The sequence below is a fragment of the Carcharhinus amblyrhynchos genome, chromosome 8 (genome assembly GCF_965287045.1).
Source record: "Carcharhinus amblyrhynchos chromosome 8, sCarAmb.v2.hapA, whole genome shotgun sequence".
Classification (NCBI taxonomy): domain Eukaryota; kingdom Metazoa; phylum Chordata; class Chondrichthyes; order Carcharhiniformes; family Carcharhinidae; genus Carcharhinus; species Carcharhinus amblyrhynchos.
Genome location: NC_137331.1, coordinates 42,331,876 through 42,359,434, shown reverse-complemented (window position 1 = coordinate 42,359,434; position 27,559 = coordinate 42,331,876). Strand labels below are relative to the sequence as shown.

The following is a 27,559-nucleotide window of genomic DNA, read 5'->3' as shown; positions in this document are numbered from 1 at the left end:
TCCGTGCGATGGACAAATTTTTCTTGAATCACGTGCTTTTCATATGATAGAATTGCAGAATAGTTACAGCACAGGGTGAGGCCATTCAGCCCGCTTTGTCTGTGCTGGCTTTAGTTTCACTTTCCCATCTTGTCCCTGTGACCCTGCAAGATATTTCCTCTCCAGGTGTTTATCCAATTCCCTTTCGAAAGCTGGGATCGAAACTGTCTCCATCGCACTCTTCCAAACCCCAACCACATACACTGCATCAACACCTTGGGTCACCACTGAGTTGAAATTATGGGATGCACGCAGGGAATTGAATTCCTGACAGTTGGAATCATGCAGCTTCAATGAGGCCGTTTGACCTATTATACCTTTGCTGGCTCTCTGATACCACATAACCACTCTTTCTCCCTAATCCTGCAAATCCTTTATCCAATTCCCTCTGGAACATCCCCGTTGAATCCATTTTAGGCAGTTCATTCTTTACATTTTCCTGCTGTTTATATTGATCTATTTATTTTGGTGTGTGTTCCTTGCTGGAGAAAGTATGTTCTCTTTGTAATGCTTTGGCAGTTTGTGAGATTCTTGTTGAAGTTCCATGTCACGTTGGACCTGCTGTTATGCGTCATGGAATTATTTCTGTATTTAAAAACATACTAATTTTGCAACGTTTAAACTTAGCATGGAAAATTAAAACTAGTGGGAATGTGGAGTGGGCTGGTCTGGGATTGTTCTCAGAGATGGGCACAGTGATTAGCACTGCTGCCTCACAGTGTCGGGGACCTGGGTTCGATTCCTGGCTTAGGTCACTGTCTGTGTGGAGTCTGCAGATTCTCCCTGTGTCTGTGTGGATTTCCTCCAGATGGTTTGGTTTCCTCCCACAGTCTAAAAGGCGTGCTGGTTAGGTGCATTGGCCGTGCTAAAGTCTCCCTCAGTTTGCCTGAACCTGGAGTGTAGCAACTAGGAGATTTTCACAGTAACTTCATTGCAGTGTTAATGCAAACTACTTGTGACACTAATCAATAAATAAATTGCCCAGCCCTAATTACTGTTGAGAAGGTGGTGGTGCCTTCTTGAAGCTGCCTTCTTGAACTGCTGTGGTCCGTGTGGTGTAGGTACACCCACAATGCTGTTTGGAAGGTGCCTTGATATATGTGCCACTGTGTGCCATCCAATGCTGTCAGGACTGGAGGTAACTGTTTACTGCCATTGTCTGGTTTAGTGGATTTATTGATGTGGAGATGCCAGTGTTGAACTGGGGTAAACACAATAAGAAGTCTCACAACACCAGGTTAAAGTCCAACAGATTTATTTGGTAGCAAGTGCCATTAGCTTTCAGAGCAGCGTTCCAAAAGCTAGTGGTGTTTGCTACTAAATAAACCTGTTGGACTTTAACCTGGTGTTGTAAGACTTCTTAATGGATTTATTACCAGTGACAGTTCTATTGTGCAAATGTCTCAATATGTCACCCGCATATTCACTATGACAGTTTCAATCTCCCTTTTAACATAAGAACTACAAAGCTACAACAATTATTTGAGAACAATCCCAGTGTGGGAATCCTGAGCCGAGAATACAGAACTCCCACAGATTCACTAGAATGCTGGAACAGGCTCAAAGGGCTGAATGGCCTCCTTAGTCTATTCCATTGGACCAGAAGTACGATTTATGCTAACCTTGTGAACTCCGCCGTGCTGGGTCATCTTGTTATATTTGGAATATATTTCTCAGCTAATGCAGAACTTGACGTTTATCATATTCATTGCATTCTTTTTTCAGATCTCCTTCCACTGCCTTTAGGATTCTGTAGATAGAGAGAGAGAGAGAGAGAGAGAAAACTAAACCCAATTAGACTGCACTGGTGGACTGAGGATTAGAAACATCAGAAACAGCCCCTCTCTCTGCGACAGATTGGTGATGATGCAGGATGTCTGGTGTTTGAAGTGGCCGCAGGGTGAACGAATGAAGCGGTGTTACACACCACACGATGTGGCTTAGTTTCTGTGCAATGTTCTGCATCAGATCTCAGCTGGGGGTGGGGGAAGGGGGGGATATAATGTTTGAGAAGGAATGATCTCAGTTAAATGGGAATTTGAGAATGTACATCTGCCTCAGCAAGGAAATGAGAAAGCATTCTGGAGATTTATGTGATGCTTGAAAAGAGAATGCAAAGTACCTGGTTGCAAAGACCATGCAATATCTGGTGATTGTCATGCACCAGTCACTTAGAGTTCTTGATTATGTCGGATATGATCTCGCAGCATCATTACTGGTGTCATGGTGGAGTTGACACACCATTGTTTTACTGTTGAAATTGCTTTGTTGTCAGTATTTTAAGGGTTTTTGATGTGAACAGTAAATAACATACCTCCAGGTTTGTTTGTTAGCTGTTATATGTTAGTACTATCTCTATGAATTATTCTGTATTGCAAAACTGCTTCTGTCTTTTGTGATGACGTTGAAATAAAGTTTTATTTATTCTATACCTCCGAGATGAGGTGGTTCTCCTGTTGTCCATTGTTTGAATCCTAGGTCATAATCATTGCTATATTGCTGAAACTAAATGAAGCACAAAATTCTGAAAGTGATTGCCAATTATTTGTGTGGCTTAGCTTCAGAATAAGTTCCTCTCTGCCTTCTACACTGACTGGTTAATAGATGTTTGGATTATTCTGCTCATCTGCACATCATGGGGTTAATATCTCAGGCAAGGGGCACTTTAACGATTAATCCATGCTGTCACCTTGTGTAATGTTGATTGTTGAAATGGCCACAGGTTTAATGTTTCCAATGTTTCAGTTGCAGGCTCCCAGTTCACGTGCAAGTCTCCGGCCATCGCAGACATCGTGGTCCTTGTAGATGGTTCCTGGAGCATAGGCCGACTTAATTTCCGCCTTGTCCGGCTGTTTTTGGAGAACTTGGTTAGTGCTTTCAATGTAGATTCTGACAAAACAAGAATAGGTGAGTCTACCTTCCTGCCTCGGTGTGAACATAGCGGGATAAGATTGCTTTCTCTGTGTCTTAAAGATGCGCGGGATTCACTCTGAATCAGCGGGGTTACAGGATGAATAGAGGCCACTCAACCCATCATTGCCCATACTGCCCCCTCCATTTCCCCAGTCCAGCCCGAACTGAATGCTCCTGACCCCATTTACTGCTCTTGAAGCTTGTTTGTCTCAGCTGTTTCTCAGGGAAAGTTTAGATCATCTTGAACACTACTGAAAGCTGTGAAGTATCTCAATGGCATGGTGGCACAGTGGTTAGCACTGCTGCCTTATGGTGCCTCGGGTGTGGAGTTGGTGTGGAGTTTGCACGTTCTCCCCGAGTCTGCGTGGGTTTCCTCTGGGTGCTCCGGTTTCCAACGCTCCAAAGATTATACGATGTCCCCCCCAGTCGAATTTCTACCCCAAAATATTTGTTGCAGGGCTTTTGTTATTTGTTAAGATTGATGTCATTTTCTCACACTTGACCCTCATTCCTCCCCTTCCCAGTGGTTCGGGTGGGTTTTTGTTTCGGGTTAGTGGGGTGTGAGTGCGAGACAGGAAGGAGAGCTCTCAATCTGTTCTGGTCTTGACTGCAATGAAGTGGGCAAAGTGCCAGGCCGAATGCCCATCTGAATAGGCAGGAATTCGGAGAGAGTGAGGCCTCCAGGACCACCTGAATGAGGGTGGTACACTAGAAAGGGGACTATTGAGAGAGCAGGATTTTATAATGGATCTCACAGAGGCAAACATATTAAAAGGCACTGTTGAACAGGCAGCCTTTACAACCACCTCCCAAAGCAGCATGAGTCCACCCCCTGTCCTATTGGAACCCTGGTCAGACTGAAACTGATTGGAACAGGAAGGTTCCAGCACTCCAGTTAACCAACACATCTGTCTTCTAGCTCACTGGGTCTGTGCACTATATTGGTTTTATCTTCTGATTAAAAAGTTGTAACACTTGAAGTGATACATGATTTCACAGAGTCATACAGCACAGAAGGAAGTGTCTGTGCTAGTTCTTTGAAAGAGGAGCACAGAATCCCTACAGTGCAGGAGAAGGCCATTTGGCCCATCGTGTCTGCACCACCAACAATTCCGCCCACACCCCACATATTTACTCCGCTAATCTCTCTAACCTACGCATCCCAGGACACTAAGGGGCAATTTAGCATAACCAATGCACCTAGTCTGTACATCTTTGGAATGTGGGAGGAAATCCAGGCAAAACAGGGGGAATGTGCAAACTCCACACAGACAGTGATCCAAGCCGGGAATTGAACCCGGATCCCTGGCGCTGCGAGGTAGCAGCACTAACCACTGTGCCATCCATTTAATCCCACTTCCTTTACTGTTTTCCAATAACCTTGCAGATTTCTCCACTTTGAATATTTATCTGGTTCCCTCTTGTGAGTTATTACTGATTCTGCTTCCATTGCTCTTTAAGGCAGCACTTTTCAGATTACAACAACTAGCTGGGCAAAAAATTGTTTTAAAACTGTTTGGCCAAATCTCTGTTCACTGCAGCGTGAACAGAGAATCCCGCTGGCATGAATGGCTGGAAAATTCTGGCCCTTCTCTCCCCCTCTGGCTCATTTGCCAAGTAGTTTAAATGTGTGAACTCTGGTCACTGATCTCCTGCCAGTGGAAACAGCTTCTTCTTATTTACCCTATCAAAAACATTAACAATGTTGAACACCTCCCTTAAATTTCCCCTTTGCCTTCTCTGCCCTAAGAAGAACAATCCCAGCTCCAGCCTTCTCTGCATTAACTGAAGTCCCTCGTCCTGCAGTTAACCAGCCTCTGTTAAGGCAAAAATGAGCTCACTAAACTAGGAACAGTTTGCAGTTATTACTGCCGGTTGTACCCAGTTATATCTGTTAAGAAGGTGTCAGAATACGTCATAAGTTCCTAAGATAGGAGCAGAATTAGGCCATTCGGCCCATCGAGTCCGCTCTGCCATTCGATCATGGCTGATACGCTCCTCATCCCCATTTCCCTGCCTTCTCCCCATAGCCGTTCAACCCATTACCAATTAAAAATCTGTCTAACTCCTCCTTAAATTTACTCATTGCCCCAGCAACCACCACACTTTAGGGTAGCAAATTCCACAGATTCACAACCCTTTGGAAGAAGTAGTTTCTGCTCAACTCTGTTTTAAATGTGCTGCCCCTTATCCTAAGACTATGATCTCTCATCCTAGAATGCCCCACAAGAGGAAGCACTCGCTCCACGTCTACTTTACCCATACCTTTCATCATCTTGTATACCTCAATTTGATCTCTCCTCATTCTTCTAAATTCCAGACAGTATCGGCCTAACCTATTCAATCTCTCTTCATATGACAAACCCCTCACCTCTGGAATCAATCTAGTGAACCTCGTCTGAACTTCCTCCAATGCCACTATATCTTTTCTCAAATACAGGGCCCAAAACTGTGCACAATACTCCAGGTGCGACCCCACCGATGCCTGGTATCGTATAAATATGAGTGTCAGTACGAGTTAAGGATTGGATTGGCTTCTATTGTGTTGATAACTGCAGTCAAGTAACTCACTGATAATAAGTTAGAGTAATAAGAATGGCAACAGCCAGTGAGAGGCAAAGATGTTTTAAAAATTCATAAAAAGACACTGACATTTTTGTTTGTGCTTGAATACATTTCTGGACTTTATTTCAAGAGAAAAGAAATACTAAAAGCAAAATATATTTAACAATAAGGGAATATTTAACCTTTTTGACCATTGCGATATTGGGAAATGATTCATGCTGGCACCCAGATATGTTTTATACAAGGTTATGCTTGTGTAAATGTAATTGGATAATATTACATAACTAATACCTGTTTAATTGAGATAAGTTAAACAGGCAAATTAAAGATTTTTTTAAAAACAGTATTGTTTTATGTTGAAAATGCTGAATGTTTACCATGTTTATCGGATGCCCAATTGCATTTATTCGAGGGTGTCACAGACTAGTTCTGTACCCCATAAATACCTGCCTTTTTTGTTTGAATTTGTGATCCCTTCATTTCAGGATTGGCACAGTACAGCGGAGACCCAAGGATAGAATGGCATCTGAACCAGTACAGCACAAAGGAAGCAGTGCTGGATGCCGCCAGAAATCTCCCATATAAGGGCGGAAACACGCTGACAGGTATTGTTAGTTGTTAAATACCTTGTTAAAAATGTATATATAAACACCAAAAAATACTACAGTTCAAATCAGCCAGCATCAGAGACATGCGCAGAATATCTATGTGGACATTCCCAGTATGGTACCGAGGGAGTGCTGCACTGTCAGAGGTGCCATCTTTCAGGTTCCCTCTGGGTAGGATGTGAAAGATCCCACATCCACTATTTTGATGAAGTGCAGGAGAGTTCACCCCAGTCTCCCGGCCAATATTTTCACATTACAGTAATATTGTGAGCCTACTTGTGACACTAATAAATAAACTTTAACTTAAATATTTCTCCCTCAACCAACATCACCAAAAACAGCTCATCTGTTCACTTATCTCTTTGATCGTCGAGGGAGCTTGCTGTGTACAGATTGGTAGATGTGTTTCCTCCATTACTGTGCTTCAGAAAGTATTTCATAAGTTTTTTTATTTATTAGTATCACAAGTAGGCGTACATTAACACTGCAATGAAGTTACTGTGAAAATCCTCTAGTTGCCACATTCTGGAGCACGCAGGTACACTGGAGGAGAATTTAGCACAGCCAATACATCTAACCAGCACGTCTTTCAGACTGTGGGAGGAAACCCATGCAGACACGGGGAGAGCGTGCAAACTCCACACAGACAGTGATCCAAGACGGGAATCGAACCTGGGTCCCTGGCACTGTGAGGTAGCTATGCTAACCATTGCACCATCGTGCCATGGTGAAGTGCTTTGGGACATCCTGATATCACGGAAGGCGCTATATAAACGCACATCTTCCCTTTCTCTGATAGTGAAAGCAGCAACGAATGAGAGAGCTATTCATTTGGAACAAAGACGGAGCTGAACAAAATGACATAATGGATTCCTGAGAAATTTAACAGCCCACAGATACAAGCTTTCAGTGAGCTGCAGAGATTGTTGTAAAGATCCATAGATAGCAGAAGTAGGTGCCCTGCATTTCAGGGTCAACTTGCTATTGTCCTGGTTAAAATAAAGGGTTGCTGTTCGGTTGAATTTAGCCTTGTTAATTCAAGCATGAGTCACGCAGATGTCTCCAAATTCCTCCAATTCCGAGCCCTTCCATATTCCTGATTTCCATCACTTCACCAGCGGCAGTTGTTGCCTTTAGCTGCTGTGGCACTAGAACCCAGAATCCCTTTCCTAAAGCCCAGGTCACCCCTATCCACCTTTAAGGCATTCCTTAAGACTTACTCCCTGACCAAGCTTTTCGGCATCAGCCCAAATGTATTGTTGTGTGTCTTGGATAAAAATTCCGAAGTATAATGATCTTGTGAAGCCTTGGGATGTTATCACGATGGCACAGGTGCTATATAAATGCAAGATGTCCTTGTTAGCAGTCAATGAAGTTGCAGTGTCTGCAACATTGATACATTAAATGAAACAGTGAAAAAGGATATATTTGCTGCGCTGAAGATTGTCATCTATTCTGGAGACTGGGCAAACGTTGGGTTCAATGAAATTACCTGCCAGTTATGTAACTGGTAACTCACTGTGCAGGCTCAGAGGCAGATTGTTGAATATTCGGTGTCGTTATTGTGATTGAGTTTGCACGTTCTCCCCTGTGTCTGTGTGGGTTTCCTCCGAGTTCTCCGGTTTCCTCCCACAGTCCAAAGATGTGCAGGTTGGGGTGATTGGCCATGATAAATTGACCCTAGTGTCAAGGGGATTAGCAAGGTAAATATGTGGGGTTGCAGGAATAGGGACTGGATGGGATTGTGGTTGGTACAGATTCAATGGGCTGAATGGCCTCCTTCTGTACTGTAGGGATTCTATGAAGGTCATTGCACAACTTGTTAAGCCACAATGTTCTTGGTCAGGCTCTATCTGCATTGAAAAGAGAGAATGCTGGAAAAGCTCAGCAGGTCCAGCGGCATCTGTGGAGAGAGAAAGAGAGAGAGAAACGGGGTTAATTTTTCAAGTTGAATGAATTAGAAGTAACTGTGTTTAGCTGTGAACATTGAACCTCTGGAAGGATACACTGACATTGGAGTGTGTGCAGCAGGTATATTGTCCAGAACAAAGGGTTAATTATAGAAATATAGAAAAATAGAAGATAGGAGTAGGAGGAGGTCATTCAGCCCTTTGAGCCTGCTCCGCCATTCATCATGATCATGACTGATTGTTCAACTCCATAGCCTAATCCTGCTTTCTCCCCATGATGTGGAGTTGCTGGCGTTGGACTGGGGTAGGCACAGTAAGCAGTCTCACAACACCAGGTTAAAGTCCAACAGGTTTATTTGGTAGCGTGAGCTTTCAGAGCACTGCTCCTTCATCAGGTGAGTGCCTGATGGGAACTCACCTGGTGAAGGGGCAACGCTCTGAAAGCTCGTGCTACCAAATAAACACGTTGGATTTTAACCTGGTGTTCTCCCTTTGGTGAGGAATATGAGGATAGGTTCCATGGTTTATATTCCTTGGAGTTTAGAAGATTGTGGCGTGATTTAGTCAAGATGATAAAAAGATTTGCTAAAGTAGAAAGAGGAACCTAAAATGAGAGCAAGGTCATTCAGAGGTGATTCCAGGAAGCACTTCCTCACACAAAGGGGGAGTAGGCTGCGGATCCTGGGACTTAATTGGAATTTTTAAGACTGAGGGATAGATAACTGTTGGGTTAGGGAATGATGAGGGGATAATCAGCCAGGATCTGATTAGAATCATAAGACCCCTACAGTGCAAAAGGATACTATTTGGCCCGTCGAGTCTACACCAACAGCAATCCCATCCATGCCCTCTCCCCATAACCCCATGTATTTACCCTGCTTATCCCCTGACACTATTGGGCAATTTAGCTTGGCCAATCCACCTAACCCGCACATCTTGCTGTGTGCAAATTGGTAGACATGTTTCCCGCATTACAACAGTGACTGCACTTTAGAAAGTACTTCATAAGTTTTTTTTATTTATTAGTGTCACAAGTAGGCTTACATGAACATCAGAACATAAGAAATAGGAGCAGGAGTAGGCCATCTAGCCCTTCGAACCTGCTCCGCCATTCAATAAGATCATGGTTGATCTGAAGTGGATCAGTTCCACTTACCCACCTGCTCCCCATGACCCCTAATTCCCTTATCGATCAGAAATCTATCTACCCGTGACTTAAACATATTCAACGAGGTAGCCTCCACCACTTCAATGGGCAGAGAATTCCAGATATTCACCACCCTCTGAGAGAAGAAGTTCCTCCTCAACTATGTTCTAAACTGCGCCTCCCCCCTTCTTATTTTGAGGCTGTGCCCTCTAGTTCTGGTTTCCTTTCTAAGTGGAAAGAATGAACACTGCAATGAAGTTACTGTAAAAATCCCCTAGTCGCCACACTCCGGCACCTGTTCGGGTACACTGAGGGAGAATTTAGCATGGCCAGTGCACCTAACCAGCACAACTTTTGGACTGTGGGAGGAAACCAGAGCACCTGGAGGAAACCCACACAGACATGGGGAGAATGTGCAAACTCCGCACAGTTTGTGACCCGGAGCAGGAAATGAACCTGGATTCCTGGCTCTGTGAGGCAGCAGTGTTAACCACCGCATAGGAGTGCAGGATGGAGCGACCAAATGGACTCCTCCTGTCACGATGCTCCTGCAAATAGTTAGTCCTCGGCAGAATGGTGAAATGCCATTACACAGCAATTAACCTGCTATACCCATTCATGGAGAACCCTGAAATGCTTTGCACATTCACGCTGCTGTTAGAGAAGGTTGATTAGCCTCTGCACAGAAGTGAGAATGCAAGATCAAATTAAGAGCAATTTAAGGGTTAAAGAGACCACCACCCTACCCCAAGGAAAAGGCATTCCCTCCTTGCAGTAAATGGTCAGTAGAACTGAAAGATGATAAGACTCACAAAAGAACAGCCTTGGAGGGAGCACATTCACCAGGCCAACTGCTTTCTGAATGGCCTCATGCATTGTAGACTTGGGATGCTTTTACACAGTTAGCCTGGTGTCAGTGTAAAGAAAGTGTATTAGACAGTATGAGGTTCTTCACTATCCTGTGCCCTCAGTGACACTCCAAACCAGTGCTACTTAGGTTACAAAATGGCATTTTGTATCATCTGCGCGCCTGGCCTAGCACTTTGACCTTTCTGCAAGTCTGTTCTAACCTTCGAAACAGGACTTAATGAAGAAACAAAACCAGGAATGTCAAAGGAGGAGCAAAGCTTCTTCACATGGGCAATTATTTCCTGAACTGATCTGGGCCATTGCCAAGACATTTTCTGGTACACGTCAAACACACTGATATAAGCAGCCTCTCAATTAAAGTTACACATTTTGAGGGATTATTTTGCTTCCTTTTCTTGAGATACTAAATACTCCCTGAAGAAAGAATATTAATAAAATCTGTTTTCGCTTTGAACGACAGCAATTAATTTCACAGATTTAATATTGAAGCAGTCTAGCTGGAGTCAGGTAATTTATGGATTTTGGCATAAAAGTTATGGCTGAGATTTTTATAGATCAGGAGATGCCACTGCTGTCAATTGGATTTCCCATTGAATCCACCGCATGTGACCCATGTCACCGGGAGGCACGCTGTTGGCAGGACCGGGAGATCCCACCGATGTGAACAACCGGAAGATCTCACCCTGATGTCGGATCTCACCCTAATGCAGAACGGAATTCTCCATTGGCCTTGGGCAGGATTTTATGAGACTTACCTTAGTGAGGTCATAAAATCCCAGTTAATATCTTTGCCTTGCATTGTTGAGATTCTTTGTTGAAGATTGGACTAAAAGAACAAAAGACCTGCATTGCTATAGGGCCTTTTATGACCTTAGGATGTCCCAAATCGCTTTGCAGTGCTTTGAAAGTGTTGTAGTGTGGAAACTGTGCAGCTAATTGGTGCACAGCAAGCTCCCACAGACAGAAATGTGATAATGACCAGGTCATCTGCCTTCCCTGATCTTGTAACACGAGCTTTTGGAGCGCTGCCCCTTCATCAGGTGATGACCTGATGAAGGAGCGACACTCTGAAAGCTCGTGCTACCAAATAAGCCTGTTGGACTTTAACCAGTGATGAGACTTCTTACTGTGCCCACCCCAGTCCAATGCCGGCAACTCCACATCATGGCTTCTTTGATCTTGGTTGAGGGAGAAGTGTTGGATAGGACACCTGAGAATTAGGTCTTGAAAGTAGTGCTGTGGGATATTTGGCATCTGCCTGAGAGAGCAGGTGGAATCTCTGTTTAATGCCTCATCTGAAAGACAGCACTGCTGGAAGTGCAGCACTCCCTCAGTACTGCGCTGAGGGGTCAGCCTAGATTGTGCCTTTCCCCTGAGGTTATCATTTTGTGCGTGGAGCTGTCACAACAGGGCTGCTCAGTAAGTTAGAAAAAAGGTATTCTTGTTCTTTTTCAAAAGAAAAGCAGTTCAACCCAAAGCACTTGAGATGCTCGTCGCTCGAACCTCTGCCTTATGTCAAGTCTGAGATGGTTTATTGAATCCCACTGTGGAAAATTTCCATTCTGGGAGAACAGAGAATGTAGGAACAGGGAAGTTGTTAATTTTTTAAAATTAATTTGTGGGACATGGGTGTCACATTTATTGCTCATCCCTAGTTGTCCAAGGGCAGTTGGGAGTCAATCACATTGCTGTGGCTCTGGAGTCATTTTAAGTGGGACCAGGTAAGTTTATTGACCAGGCCAGGTAAGGACAGCAGATTCCCTTCCCTAAATAACATTAGTGAACCCCAGGTGGGTTTTTCCAACAATTGACAATGGTTTCATGGTCATTAGTAGATTCTTAACTCCAGATTTCTTTTATTGATTTGAATTCCACCATCTGCTATGGTGGGATTTGAACCCAGGTTCCCAGAACATTAGCTGAGTTTCTGGATTAATAGTTTAGCGATAATACCATTAGACCATCACCTCTCCATTGCCCTGACCTGTGCCTTATCCGGTAATCACAATGCTGTAATGTTTTATTTTCTTTATTAGTCGTAAGTAGGCTTACATTAATACTGCACTGAAGTTACTGTAGAAATCCCCTAATCACCACACTTCAGTGCCTGTTCAGGTACAGAAGGCGAATTTAGCATGACCAATTCACCTAACCAGCATGTCTTTCAGACTGTTAGCAGGTTCAGGCAGAAGCCCAAGATTGTTTGAACTCACCATCAAAATTGGTAACCCTTGAAAAACTCCGGACAAAATATCTGACCAGTCAAGGTTGGTTTTGTGGCTATACTCTTATCTTTGGAGCTAAGTCTGAGGAAACAAACCCTTCTCCAGGCACCTGAGCACTTAATGTGGTCCAGTATGTCAGAACAACCCTGAAGGGTGCACTGAACTGTCTGACACTGAAATCACATTCATCTTCTTGGAAAGATGCAAAAGATCGAACAGCACCTTTTAAAGAAGAATAGGGGAGTTCTCCTAATCCCCTGGCCAACATTCTTCCCCAAACCAGATGACCCAGTCATTTATTCATGTGTGTGGGACCTTGCTGTGTGCAAATTAATTGCAGTGTTGGGGCCTCCTGAGGTTGTGACAGGTGCTATAGAAATGAAAGTTCTGACTTTAACTGTGCCTCAGTTCCCATTCTTCCAGTGTGTGATATTTCTCTGGCTTTGGGGTGAAAGTTGGGTACAATTGCGGAAGTAAATCCTCTCTTTTGTACAATATTTTCTGCTTGTTATCGAGTGGAGAATAACAGGTCCTTCAATCCTTAAGTTGTTTAATCATGATCTCTGCTGAATGCATTTCCACCCTGAATACCTTTTAGTGAGGACCAGAGAAGGTCTTATATCTTACCATTTTGCAGCACCCTTTGTTTTCCTTGTTGACAGAAGGGGCAGAATCTGGTGGGACCTTGATCATAAGAACATAAGAAATAGGAGCAGGAGTAGGCCAACTAGCCCTTTGAGCCTGCCCCGCCATTCAATAAGATCATGGCTGATCTGTCTTGGCTCAGTTCCACATTCCCGCCCTCTCCCCATAACCCTTAATCCCCTCTCTTATCAAAAACTCAGATCACCTTACACACACCATTCAGCCTGAGAGTTCCCTCTTAGTGCATATGTTCTACACACATCCCCTCCCAAATCCCATCTATCAAAGTAACCCTCCATTCCTGTCTCTTTCATATACTTACCTAACTTTGCCTTAAATGCTTTACATCTCAAACACTTCCTGTGGTCGCAAGTTGCAGCTTTGAAAAGTCTCTTCTGAATTCCTTCTTGGATATATGTTTTTTTTGGCTAAATTCCCTGCAAGTGGAAACATCTTCTCTAGGTCCACCCTGCTACGCCCATTCCTAATTTTAAAGACCTTTATCAGATCACTTCTCAATTTCCTCCTTTCTAACATGCTCAGTTTTCCCTGAAGGTTGTACCCTCCTTGTAAAGCCTTGTTGTGCTTTTTCCAGTTCCTCCATATCCTGTTGTGACACGGAGGCCAATGCAAAATCATTCGTGGCTGGGATTCTCCAGTGCCGCTGGAAGTGAGTGGAGTTTTGGCTGGAAGGCCAGATTCTTCATTCTCCCTTGCAGCAGGGCAGGCACAGACAAGATCGGAGAATCCCACCCCAGAAATGTTCACAATCCTCCCAATGTTGTCTAACTAAAGTTTGACACAGGTTTAACATAATCTTCACTCCTTTTCAATTCTATCCCTCAATAGTAAGAAACCTCAAAACACCAGGTCAAAGTCCACTGGTTTATTTGGAATCATGAGCTTTCAGAGCGCCGCTCCTTCATCAGATGAGTGGAGAGGCAGGTTTCACAAACACGGCATATATAGGCAAAGATACAATTGCAAGACAATGGTTAGGCTCACCTGATGAAGGAGCAGCGCCCTGGAAGCTCGTGATTCCAAATAAACCTGTTGGACTTTTACCTGAGACTTCTTACTGTGCCCACCCCAGTCCAATGCCGACATCTCCAGATCATCCCTCAATACAGTCTCAGCAATTGGTTTGTGCTACTTTTGACTTGATTCAATGTTTGACATATATCCTTGATTTTGTTGAGTGCCAGTCTAACACACGGTATACTTTGTGCTGTTCTGTAGGTCTTGCTTTAACTTTTATCCTTGAGAATAGCTTTAAGCCTGAGTCTGGGGCCAGAGCTGGTGTGCCGAAGATTGGAATCTTGATCACAGATGGGAAATCTCAGGATGACATCCTTCCTCCGGCTAAAAGTTTACGTGATGCTGGCATCGAGCTCTTTGCTATTGGTGGGTCTCCTGTGTGGGTATAATTACCAACTGGACGCACTGAGAAATGTTTAATCAGATTTGTACAATTGGTTGCTACTTTTAACAGTGGGGTGAGATGATTATATTTGCCAACATGTTAATTTTATGGATTATAATAGGATTTCTCACAGCGAATACTCTTTACGGAGTGAAACCTGTGTGAATTCAATGTTCCAAATAAAACCCAGACGTTTACTGAGAGACACAAAAAAAAATTGCATGGTTAAAAAATCCAAAAAACCATGCACTCTTGCAAGTTACGAACTCCAGGAAGCCTGCAATCTCCAAACTCTTGGGCCGGATTCTCTGACCTTGCCTGTACTGCAGCTGCGTTGACCTGTCCTGTGGCTGTGAACGGAGATTTGACTGAGTGCCAAATTCACTGTTCTCGCTTGCAGCAGTAGTAGAGTGTGTGAAACCAGAGAATTCCAGCCCTTGCACAGAGAAGCTAGAAACAGGAGGAGACCATTCAGGCCTTCGAGCTTTTGCACCATTCACTTTGATCATGGCTGATCATCAAATTCAATATCCTGTTCCCCCCTTCCCCCAATAGCCCTTGATCCCTTTAGCCCCAAGAGCTATATCTAATTTCTTCTTGAAATCAGACAATGTTTTGGCCTCAACCACTTTCTGTGGTGATGAATTCCATCTCAGTGAAATGTGAATTTATCCACTTTAGTAGGAAATTTTTGTTTTGAAAAGCTGCATATTTGAGAATGGTGAGAGACCAGGGGATGTTTGAATTCAGGGGGACCCAGATGTCCTTGTACATTGATCACAGAAAGTGAACATGCAGCAAGTAATTTGGAAGGCAAATAATGTCAGCTTTGGATACAGAGAGATTGGAGTGTAAGAGTATTCAGAATCTTACTACAATGATACAGGGCGATGGTGAATTCACACACAAGTGTTTTGGTCTCCTCAGCCAAGAAAGAGTATTCTTGCTGTAGCGGGAGTTCAGCAAATTAATTATTGGAATGAGCGATTGACCAATGCATTCCAATGTGGGAATTGGGAGAGGTGGCTGGCTACGATTTTGTTGAACGTCTGAATAATCTTAAAGGGCCAAATGATCTAGTCGCCCACTTATGTTTGTAAAGCACAGGCCACGCAGCTCCTTGATTGCCAGTGGCTGATTTTGGGAAGGAGCAGGCAGTTGTGGAATGGGGGAGCTGTTTACCCAGCATGCATCGCGTCAGAGAAAGCTCTCCATCTCTGGGATTAGTATCATGGCCGGATTCCCAGGGCTGGAGGGCTTTCTCTGCCTCAGTGGATGCTGGGTGTAGGATTCCCCATTCTGCTGGGAATTTTTACAGTATGCACAATGACCTTTTAGAAAACGGAAAACACCTGGCAGAAAGAGGAGAGTTGATGCCAGCTCGCTAGGGTATCTGTAACTTGCAACTTCCACTGAGTTTGTTCCATCACTAGAACATTTAAAATGCCACCGATTTGCTGTCGTTTCTGTTGAACAACAGGTGTGAAAAATGCAGATGTGAATGAGCTGAAGGCAATTGCCTCCGAGCCAGACGAGACGCACGTCTACAATGTGGCTGACTTTAATATCATGAACACAATCATCGAAAGTCTGACTAAGACGGTGTGTTCACGTGTGGAAGAGCAAGATAAAGAAATAAAAGGTAGGGAGCGGTACCTCTGCACTTATATAATTCTAGAATTGTATTTCATAAAGCTCAGGCACGGGTGGCTGATGAGATGCCTGTTCAAAAAACTCGGCCCAATCTTCCCTTTTCATAACTAACACCTGATTATGATTGTTAACACGGTGCCCATGTAATGTCCAATTCAATTCCTCTCTCATCCCAGCTTCCTACTTTTTCACCTGCCCCTTTTTACTTACTCTCTATCCCTGAGCTTTAATACATTTCTGAGGATTTATATTACAACTGCCTCAGAGCACAAGGGATCCAGGTTCAATTCCCAGCTTGGGTCACTGTCTGTGTGAGTTTGCACATTCTCCCCACATCTGCATAGGTCTTTCTCCGGGAGCTCCGGTTTCCTCCCACACACCAAAGATGTGCAAGTTAGGTAGATTGGCCATGCTAAATTGACCCAAATGTCAAGGGAATTAGCAAGGTAAATATATGGGATTACGGGAATAAGGCCTGGGTGAAATTGTGATTGGTGCAGACTCAATGGGCCAAATGGCCTCCTTCTGCATTGTAGGAATTCTATTAGTGCATTTAGACAGGCACATGGTTGGACAAGATTGGATCAAAATCAGGCAAAGGGGCTAGTTCAGTTTCACAAACATGGTTGGCATGAACAAGTTGGGCTGAAGGGCCTGTTGCCGTGCTGTACATCTCCGTGACTCTATTGCTGGGATTTTTCAATGTTTACGTCACGTAAAATCCCACTTGAGGCCAACAAAGAATTCCATTCTGTGAGCCTCACCACCACCACCACCACCACTCCCCCTGCCAAGAATCGGGGTGGGCATGCCAAGAAAACTCTGGAATAAGACTCAAAATGAAATTCATATATTTTCAATTTTTCTCATGGACACAGCTTTGTGTAAATATGAGAAGAACACTCCATATAAATTTTATCTTGGGAAGCTGTTGAAAATCTGTCTTATTTTTCAAATTTATTTGAAGAGCAACAGGGCAGAATCTTCTGGAAAAAAATTGCATCGGTGTTGGTGACTGACTGCGGAGGTCTTGTGGTGCAGTGGCAGCATCTCTGCCTCTGAGCCAGGAGCTCTGTGTTCGAGTCTCACAGTAAAAAGTCTGACAACACCAGGTTGTCTCACTCCAGGCCAGGAAAGGTGCTCTCGTAATGCAGTCAAACAGGTTGAGCAGTTCCCTGTAGATCCTTCTCAACACGTAGCAGCCGGGGGTGATTCCTGGCCAAGCTTGTGGAGGAAAGAAACCATAGCTCGATATGGATGTAAATGTACATGTTGCCACAGCAATTTGAAGTTGCTGAATGCTACTGATGTATTTAGAGTAAGGGGCAGGGGATTTTAGGAAAAACATTTTCACCCAGAGGATGGTGGGAGTCTGGAATTTGTTGCCTGAAAGGGTGATAGAGGTGGGAACCCTCGCAGCATTTAAGAGGCATTTAGATGAGCGCTTGATGCACCCTAGCATACAAGGCTATAGACCAAATGCTGGAAAATGGGGTTAGAATAGCTAGGTGCTAGATGGCTCGCATAGACATGATGGGCCAAAGGGCCTCTGTCCGTGCTGTAAAATTTGACAACTCTATGTTGTGACATTAGGTGAGCTGTAAGTCTGACTACACAATTCGAATCGAGTCAATTCTGGACTGATAGTCACTGTTTGAAATAGGGAAGGTTAATGTCTTTAAGTAAAACTTTAATGAAGGCACTAAAAACACAAGGGCCAGAATTTTACTGCCCCTGCCTGCCACGGGAATCAGAGCAGGCAAGGGGCAGACAATAGGAAGATCCGTTGATTTTGGACTGAATTGGATGGTTTTGGGACGAATGAGGCCGTAAAATCCCACCCCAGCTGAGGTATTTTAGTTGATGCATTTAAGAATGATGTTGCAAAGTATGCAGTGATTTATTTTTTTAAAAACTTACATTTTTTAGACATTAAAATGACAGTTGCTTGGATGCAGTTATGGATGCAATTTTTGGAAAACGTTAGGAGCACTTTCTGGGAACTTTGACCAGCACTGTACAACCAGAATGATGGATGAACATTGCCAAAGCGCATATTAAATACAGACATAAACACTAATATTGCAGAATCTTGTCACAATATCTGGCACAGCAGGAAATGAAATGTTGCAGATGGGAAGTGAAATACGCAAATGAAATACTTCAAACACTTTCGGAATTTGTGTTGATTTTTGTTTAAGGTCTAACTTCACATGGTTTAAATGTAAAAAAAAGTTTACTTATTAGTCACAAGTAACGCTGACACTAACACCGCAATGAAGTTACTGTGAAATTCCCTAGTCACCACATTCTGGTGCCTGTTCAGGTCAATGCACCTAACCAGCACATCTTTCAGACTTTGGGAAGAAACCCACACAGACATTGGGAGAACATACAAACTCCACACAGACAGTGACCCAAGCTGGGAATTGAGCCTGGGTCCCTGATGCCGTAAGGCAGCAGTGCTAACCACTGTGCCATCTCTCTTAAGTATCAATCCTGATTAAAAAGATACAATTTACATGTGAATGATGTCCATCACCAGACAAACACTCGCTGTAATTTCCAGAGCTCTAAAACATCAGATGTATGGGGCAGAGAGGGTATGGGGTTCCCCAGAGCTATGCTGGGGAATACCCTTGCAGCTCAGGGTTTGCACAACAATTTCCCAGAAGTACAAACTTCCTCTGAGAGAATTTGCTGCCCTGGGCAACCACCTGAAAATGCGATTTATATCACAAACATTTGCCAGGGTTACACCAGTAATTACTCCAAAAAGATTAGAAGAATTAAAACCTCCTCTACCTCTTCCAACTTCTGAGTAACTACTTTAAACACTCAGACTGATCCCCATGGGACTCTGTCCCCACAGGACTTGTGGCGGCATGGTGACACAGTGGTTAGCATTGCTGCCTCATAGTGCCAGGGACCCAGGTTCAATTCCCTGCTTGGGTCACTGTCTGTGTGGAGTCTACATGTTCTTCCCATGTCTGTGTGCGTTTCTTCTGGGTGCTCCAGTTTCCTGCCACAGTCCAAAAATGTGTGGGTTAGGTGGATTGGTCATGTCACTGGAGTTAGGGGGATTAGCAGGGTAAATATATGGAGTTACAGGGATAGGGCCTGTTGGGATTGTAATTGGTGCAGACTCAATGGGCTGAATCTCCTCCTTCTGTACTGGAGGCATTCTATCATTCTGTGACTCCCTGCACAACCCCAGGCCCCAAGGGACTTCTTCCATATCCCCCCACACCCCGCATACTATCACACCGTAATCCCCACCACCTGATCCCCCAAGGATCTCTTCTGCTCCAACAGGAACAGTCCCCCCACCGCCCCCAAAGACCTCTTATCACCCCTGCGGGCTCGACCTGACCTGACACGACCACCCCCTCCCCCATGAACCTGACACAACAACGCCCCCACTACAGTGCCAGTATCAATGCCCATGTTTGCGGCTTCATTAACATAATGAATGAATAATAAGAAAAAATTCCCCACTCCCCACCCCAGGCCTTACTTGGCCTCCGCACCCTGGAAACCTACTTTGCCATCTGGGCTTGAGATTTAAGGATTGGAGATCCCAACATCCAGAATATTCTTCATCCTGCAACCACGGGCCCAGCTTTACCATTGCGTTGTGCCTGTTTTTGGGCGTGAAAAGTTGGTAAAGTCGGGCATGAGGCAAATAGCGCGATCCGTGCCCATGTCCGTGCAGGTGCCCACTTTACCAAGGCCCGAAAATGGCTGTGATCTAAATCACGCCCAAAATGAGCGAACCGTCAATTTAAATGCATTTGCATGTATTTAAGTTGATTTAATGAGCTGGACACCCAATCTTACCAGCATTTCCCCCTTTACCATCATGTTCATGCGCCCAGATTCAGTGTGAATCTGAATTTGGCAAAGGAGTTGGGGGGAGGGGAGAAGGAAGCCACATAGATAGATGGGGGGGGGGGGGGGGGGGCGGTGTGTGTGTGTGTGTGTGTGTGTGTGTGTGTGGTGGGGAGGCAGGCCAGATGGATCTCTGGTGGGGGAGGGGGGGCCAGGAGCAGAGGCGGACTGCTGCCATTCTGCAGTTGATCGGTGGGAGGGGAAGTGGGGCAGGGAGTCGTCATCAGTCTGGGTAGCAGGGGGATGGGTGGATAAGGGGGACAGTTATGTTGTGGGGATGGGGCGATGTCTGTGGGGGCCATCGCTCCTGGGCCAATTTATCCACTTTTTGCAGCCCGGGGGCGATGTGACGGGGCGCGTTTTTCGACTCTTTTCCATTTCGCTTGCGCAGTTCAGTGCTCCAATCGGACCTGCAGCGTTTTGGGAGCGATAAGCCCTGCCCACAGCGTGATTCAGAACCACAATTCTTTTTCAGGCTAAGTGCTAATGGGGGTGCCTGAGAACAGGTTTCCAAGTCAGAATTGTGCCCCGATTCAGTACTTAGAATCAAAATAGTGAAATTACCCTCTATGTCTTATTCTAACCCTATAATCAATGAGTTTTTATTATTCTTCTGAATCTCTAGAAGCAACAGGAAGTGTGAGCTCGAACCCTGTGGCACCCACCAATCTCGTAACGTCTGACGTGACAGCTCGGAGCCTCCGTGTCAGCTGGTCGCATGCCCCTGGGAAAGTGGAAAAGTATCGTGTGGTTTATTATTCAACCACTGCTGGCCAGCCGGAAGAGGTAGCTCAGTATTCATTCTCAGTGCAGACCAAGGATCATTGTATACACAAAACCAAAATATTGCAGATGCTGGAAATCTGAAATAAATTATAGAGAGTGCCATAAATGTTCAGGAGGTCATGTAGCATCTGCAGAGAGAGAAAATCAGATTTAATGGGCTGAGGCTTCCAGTGGGTGCCAGGAACCTGGCATCAGGCCTACATGAGGGCCTTGAATCTCCTCTCGTAGTCAAGGCAACCATTGATGCAACTCTCCCTGCGGCAGGGCCCTATCTGTCTGCCTCCACATTCCCCATCCAGCTTGGGACAATGGTGGGTTTTGTGAAACTGGAGATCCAGGGAAAGGGCCGCAGTCCCAGTGGCTGAGGTGGGCACGGCTGAAATGGACAGTCAAGCGCAAGGGTGACTCAGAATGGAGGTGCTTTCAGAAACCTGCCCAAACTGTTCTCACTGGAATGATGGAGGTTGAGGGACGACCTGATAGAAGTCTACAAGATTATGAGGGGCATGGACAGAATGGATAGTCAGAAACTTTTTCCCAGGGTGGAAGGGTCAATTACTAGGCGGCATAGAACAAAGAACAAAGAAAATTACAGCACAGGAACAGGCCCATCGGCCCTCCAAGTCTGCGCCGACCATGCTGCCCAACTGAGCTAAAACCCCCTACCCTTCTGGGGACCATGTCCCTCTATTCCCATCCTATTCATGTACTTGTCAAGACACCCCTTAAAAGTCACTACCATATCCGTTTCCACTACCTCCCCCGACAACGAGTTCCAGACATCCACCACTCTGTGTAAAAAATCTGCCTCGTACATCTCCTTTAAAACTTGCCCCTTGCACCTTAAAACTATGCCCCCTAGTAAATGACACTTCCACCGTGGGAAAAAGTTTCTGACTATCCACTCTGTCCATGCCCCTCATAATCTTGTAGATTTCTATCAGATCTCCCCTCATCTTCCATCGCTTCAGTGAGAACAAACCAAGTTTCTCCAACCTCTCCTCATAGCTAATGCCCTCCATACCAGGCAACATCTTGGTAAATCATTTCTATAACCTCTCCAAAGCCTCCACATCTTTCTGGTAGTGTGGCTACCAGAACTGAACACGATTGCAAATGCAGCCTCACCAAGGTTCTATGAAGCGTCAACATGACTTGCTAACTTTTAAACTCAAAACTCTGGCCAATGAAGGCAAGCATGCCATATGCCTTCTTGACTACCTTCTCTACCTGCATTGCCACTTTCAGTGACCTGCGTACCTGTACACCCAGATCCCTTTGCCTATCAATATTCCTAAGGGTTCTGCCATTTACAGTACATTTCCTATCTGTATTAGACCATCCAAAATGCATTACCTCACATCTGTCCAGATTAAACTCCATCTGCCATCTCTCCACCCAAGTCTCCAACTGATCTGTATCCTCTGATGGTCCTCATCGCTATCTGCAAATCCACCAATCTTTGTGTCATCTGCAAACTTACTAATCAATTCAGTTACATTTTCCTCCAAATCATTGATATATATATTTCAAACAGCAAAGGTCCCAGCACTGATCCCTGAGGGACACCACTTGTCATAGCCCTCCATTCAGAAACACATCCTTCCACTGCTACTCTCTCTTCTTTGACTGGGTAAGAAGTCTCACACCAGGTTAAAGTCCAACAGGTTTATTTGGTAGTAAACGCCACTAACTTTCTGAACGCTGTTCCTTCGTCAGGTGAGTGGGGAGTTCTGATCACAAACAGGGCATATAAAGGCACACACAGTTTACAGGATACTGATTAGAATGCGAGTGTTTACGGCTAATCAGCTAATCCAGTCTTAAGGGTGAAGACAATGTGAGTGGAGATAGCATTAAGCATAGGTTAAAGAGATGTGTACTGTCTCCAGACAGGAGAGTAAGTGAGATGTTGAAAGTTCAGGCATGTCATGGGGGTTACAGATAGTGTGACATGAATCCAAGATCCCGGTTGAGGCTGTCCTCATGTGTGGAATTTAGCTATCAGTTTCTGCCCAGCGACTCTGCGCTGTTGTTTGTCGTGAAGGCAGAACATACCTGACTGCTAATTCTGTCAGATAAGGAAATGCACGTTCTTTTCTCTGTAGGTGGTTGTGGATGGAACAGAGTCAACAGCCGTCATTCAGAACCTGATGTCCCTGACTGAATATCAGCTAGCGGTGTTTGCCATCTATGAGAAGGCTGCCAGTGAAGGCTTACGTGGAGCCGTAACCACATGTGAGTAGTGCGTGGCTAAATCCCAGTCCTGTGGTTAAACTGGGATAGCCAATGTCCCCCTCCTCCCCAACCACCTCCCTACAGGAATGACCCACCATTAACACAAGTTAGAGAAAATTCAGAGAGATGTTAAAAATTTAAATTGTTTTTTTTATGTTCTTTGGGCAGTTTCATTTATTGGAGATGGGAAAATGTTGTTTGACTGGGGTGGAGGTTGGAAGGGTGGTTGTGGAGGGGGTGGTGGGAAGGAAGGAGGGGCATGCCTGGGAGTGACTGTAACTGGAACACAATAAATCTCGAATAATGCTTAGCAACATTGCCCTTTGGAGAATATGTCAGAGGTTTATTTATATAGAACGTTACTTCTCCAATTAACCACCACTGCAGTCTGAGGCTTAGTTTAAGGTCATGTCTATAACAATGAATCTGTCATGTCAAATGCTGGGAAGAATTTTAGTTCATAGAATAGAATCTTAGAATCCTGATAGTGCAGAAGGAGGCCATTTGACCCATCAAGCCTGCACCAATATCAATCTCACCCAAATCCTATCTCCATAACCCCACATATTTACCCTACTAATCTCCACGACACTCAGGAGCAATTTAGCATGGCCAATCCGTCTAACCAGTACATCTTTGGAGTGTGGGAGGGGGAAACAGGAGGAAACCCATACAGACATGGGGAGAACATGCAAACTCCACACAGTGACCCAAGTCGGGAATCGCACCCGGGTCCCCAATACTGTGAGGCAGCAGTACTAACCACCGTGCCGCCTGGTTATAAGGGGATAGGTCGCATACAGTCACTTTAGTCAGATAACATGTAGCCTGTTCCGAAGCGACGTTCCACTTCCGGCTCCCTCACACCATTTCTTAATCTCCAATCACCCCCAATGAAACTGACATGATTTATAAATTGGGTTCATCACAGGACACCACTGGATAGAGCAACAGTTAGATACGCCACTTGGAGACATCCGACTTTATCATTTCAAGGTCAATATTCTTGATGATCCAGGATAGGATGTCTTTGTTTAACTTAAGTTAAACTTTGAGTGATTGGAATTAAGGACCTGTTTGAACAGTGGAACTGGCTCAGGGGCTGAATGGCTTTTCCCGAAGGATGAACATTTGTTTGTTTCTCTTGCAGTGGCGCTTCCTGCAGCCGCTGACCTGGATATCTACGATGTGAGTCACAGCAGCATGAGAGTCAAATGGGAATCTGCTGAATCTGCCACTGGTTACATGATACTCTATGCTGCACTCACTGGGGGAGAAACAGCTGATGAGAAAGAGGTAACAAACTCTTTAACATTTTAATTCCAATTCTTGTCTGCCTCCCTCAATGATTAAAGATAGTTAAATTTATGTTTTTGTACGTGGATTTGAGGACAAATGGGCATTTTTCTATAAAACAGAAATTCACTCTTCTAAGCATGCAGGTGGTAAAGAAGGCAAATGTTATGCTGACCTTCATAGCGAGAGGGTTCGAGTACAGGAGCAGGGCTGTCTTGATGTAATTATGCAGGATGTATAGATGCCAGTGTTGGACTGAGATGGGCACAGTATGAAATCTCTCAAGATCAGGTTAAAGCCACTCACCTGATGAAGGAGCAGCAGTCTGAAAGCTCGTAATTCCAAATAAATCTGTTGGACTTTAACCTGGTGTTGTGAGACTTCTTACTGTGCAATTATACAGGGCCTTGATGAAACCATACGTGGAATATGTGCAGTTTTGGTCTCCTTATCTGAGGAAGGGTGTTCTTGCTTTAGAGGGAGTACAGCGAAGGTTTACCAGGCTGCTTCCGGGGATGGTGGGTCTGACCTATCAGGAGGGATTGAGTTGATTGGGATTATATTTGCTGGAATTTAGAAGAATGATGGGGGAAACTCATAGAAACTTATAAAATTCTAACAGGACTAGATAGGGTCAATGCCAGAAGGATGTACCTGATGTTGGGGAAGTTCAGAACCAAAGGTCACAGTCTGAGGATACAGGGTAGACCATTTAGGACGGAGATGAGGAGACATTACTTCACCCAGAGGATGTGGAATTTGTTATCACAGAAAGTAGTTGAGGTCAAAATATTGTATGTTTGGGGCAAAAGGATCAAAGGATATGGAGAAAAGGTGGGATCAGGCATTGAATTGGATAATCAGCCATGATCAAAATGAATAGTGAAGCAGGCTCGAAGGGCCAAATGGACTCCTCCTGCTCCTACTTTCTATGTTTTTATGTTTTACCATTTAATGCAGAGGACACGAGATAGATCATCTGTCATTAGGAAGATCTTACCTTCTATCTTTTCACTAACATTTCCAGTTTAATTAGAGAATGAGTTTGGATTCCTGGTATCTGTTAGTAAGCCTGTGTGTATCAGCCGGGGCTTTAGGAGGTGGCAGTCTCACTGAAGGTGCTAGGTTCACAGCCCCAGAAAACCCAAGCTGATGCTCCCAGTGCGATACTGAGAGTGTGCCACACTGTCTGAGGAATGGGACTTTGAAATGGTTTCTGAGGTGATGCAGAAGATCCCACAGCATCATTTTAACAAAGCCGTGCTGAAAAACCTCTTGGCTCACGAAAATAAAACGTTCAGTTAAATTCTGTGTTTGAGCATTTCAGTCGATGGTGCCACTGGCTGTGACACCACAGCAGATTCAACTAGAACCTTCTAAAGGGAATTAGACAACTGTCTGAAGGTTGGGAGTGTTTGCAGGGCTGTGGGGGAATGGGCAGGGGGAGAGTTACCAATGGGAGTGTTTGCAGGGCTGTGGGGGAATGGGCAGGGGGAGAGCTACCAATGGGAGTGTTTGCAGGGCTGTGGGGGAATGGGCAGGGGGAGAGTTACCGATGGGAGTGTTTGCAGGGCTGTGGGGGAATGGGTGACAAGGATGCTATTGATTGGAGTGTTTGCAGGGCTATGGGAGGATAGGCAGGGATAGATGGGGGGTGGGTGGGTGGGGCAGAGTTACTGATCGGAGAGCTCCTTCAAAGAGTCATGATGGGCCAAGTGGCCTCTTCCTGTGCTCCATCATTCTGTGATGCTAATCCAGACTCAGGCTGGTCAAGATACAGGGGGTAAATTCAGAAGAATGTCCTCGTGTGTTGAACTCAATTTGTGTTTTGCATTGACAGTGAAATGGTCAGAGATATGGTTGAGAAATCAGCTTGCTGTATGTTCCACCCTAGGTGAAAGTGGACAACTCAGTTACAGACATAGAACTGGAGGGATTGACCCCAAACACGGAATATACAGTAACAGTTTACGCCTTGTATGGTGATGAGGCGAGTGACCCATTGACTGGACAAGAAACAACACGTAGGTCTTAATGATTGCTTTAATAAGTTATATTCCTCACGTTATCACAACACGTGGGGTTGGAAGGCCTGTACAAAACGTTGAAGAATACGGGTGAAACCCTTAGATGTACTTTTCCTAGAATCACACAGCACTGGGGGAGGCCATTTGGCCCATTGCCATAAATCTGATCAATCTTGGCCCTTACCTGGGGGTAGGAGCAGCCTGCTCAGGTCAGACGTTGCTACCAATTTGTGACACAGACCAGATTCTAGACAGTAGAGTTTATCCTTTTGAAACTGAAGTTTGGGTGCCGAGCCTCATCCTTTATTTAATAACTCCAGCTCGTGTATAAAAGGTCCCCAAGCTGCCTTTCAGGCGCATAGTAAGAAGTCTCACAACACCAGGTTAAAGTTCAACAAGTTTATTTGATAGTAAACCCACTAGCTTTTGGAGCGCTGCTGCTTCGTCAGGTGAGTGGGAGTTCTGTTCACATATAAAGACACAAACTTAATTTACAAAATAATGATTGGAATGCGAGTCTTTACAGCTAATCAAGTCTTAAAGGTGCAGACATTGCAAGTGGAGAGAGCATTAAGCACAGGTTAAAGAGACGTGTATTGTCTCCAGACAGGGCAGTTAGTGAGATTTTGCAAGTCCAGGCAAGTCGTGGGGGTTACAAATAGTGTGACATGAACCCAAGATCCCGGTTGAGGCTGTCCTCATGTGTGCAGAACTTGGCCAACGCCGACATCTCCACATCACTCTGCTGGTACAGATTTACACTCTGGAAGCAGCCTGCCACACTCCACTGGTTTACACTCTGCTGGTGCAGGTTTCTAGGCCTCTAGCATCAACATATCACCCCCAGGTACACGTTCTGAATCCCAACAAAAGCCCATCCAAACTATTGAAATAACACTGGTTGGTTTCTGAGGGACAATGACAAATGGAAGTGTGAATACTGCCAAGTGACCAAAATGGTAACTATTTGGAACAAACATAGCTGAAGATGGATCTGAGAGGTTTTGGAGTGCTCCTCCTGGCTTGACTATGTAAACGCTTCAACAAAGGATAAATGAACACCACTTGACAATCACCAGGCAAGACTGTTCTCTTCCTGGTGGGGAACACTTCACCGGTCATGAGCACTGGGGGAGGCTTCTGATCTTCGGGTAAGCGTTCTCTAAGGCGGCCTTCACAACACATGACAGTGCAGAGTTACTGAGCAGAGACTGATAGCCAAGTTCCGCACACATGAGGACAACCTCAACCGGGATCTTGGGTTCATGTCACACTATTTGTAACCTCCACAACTTGCCTGGACTTGCAAAATCTCACTAACTG

General features: G+C 44.8%; 1 protein-coding gene across 7 annotated transcripts in view; it reads left to right on the top strand.

Moving 5' to 3' along the window:
• The window catches only part of col14a1a (collagen, type XIV, alpha 1a), a 209,903-nt gene that overhangs the window by 70,860 nt on the left and 111,484 nt on the right, over positions 1-27,559 (top strand). For all 7 annotated transcript variants that reach the window (XM_080193948.1, XM_080193945.1, XM_080193944.1 and 4 more), the window contains 8 exons: positions 2,785-2,946; positions 6,003-6,122; positions 14,162-14,326; positions 15,826-15,987; positions 20,515-20,675; positions 22,784-22,913; positions 24,064-24,209; positions 26,104-26,233. In XM_080193948.1, coding sequence (XP_080050074.1) covers positions 2,785-2,946; positions 6,003-6,122; positions 14,162-14,326; positions 15,826-15,987; positions 20,515-20,675; positions 22,784-22,913; positions 24,064-24,209; positions 26,104-26,233 — 1,176 coding nt within the window. The remainder of the gene's footprint in view (positions 1-2,784; positions 2,947-6,002; positions 6,123-14,161; positions 14,327-15,825; positions 15,988-20,514; positions 20,676-22,783; positions 22,914-24,063; positions 24,210-26,103; positions 26,234-27,559) is intronic.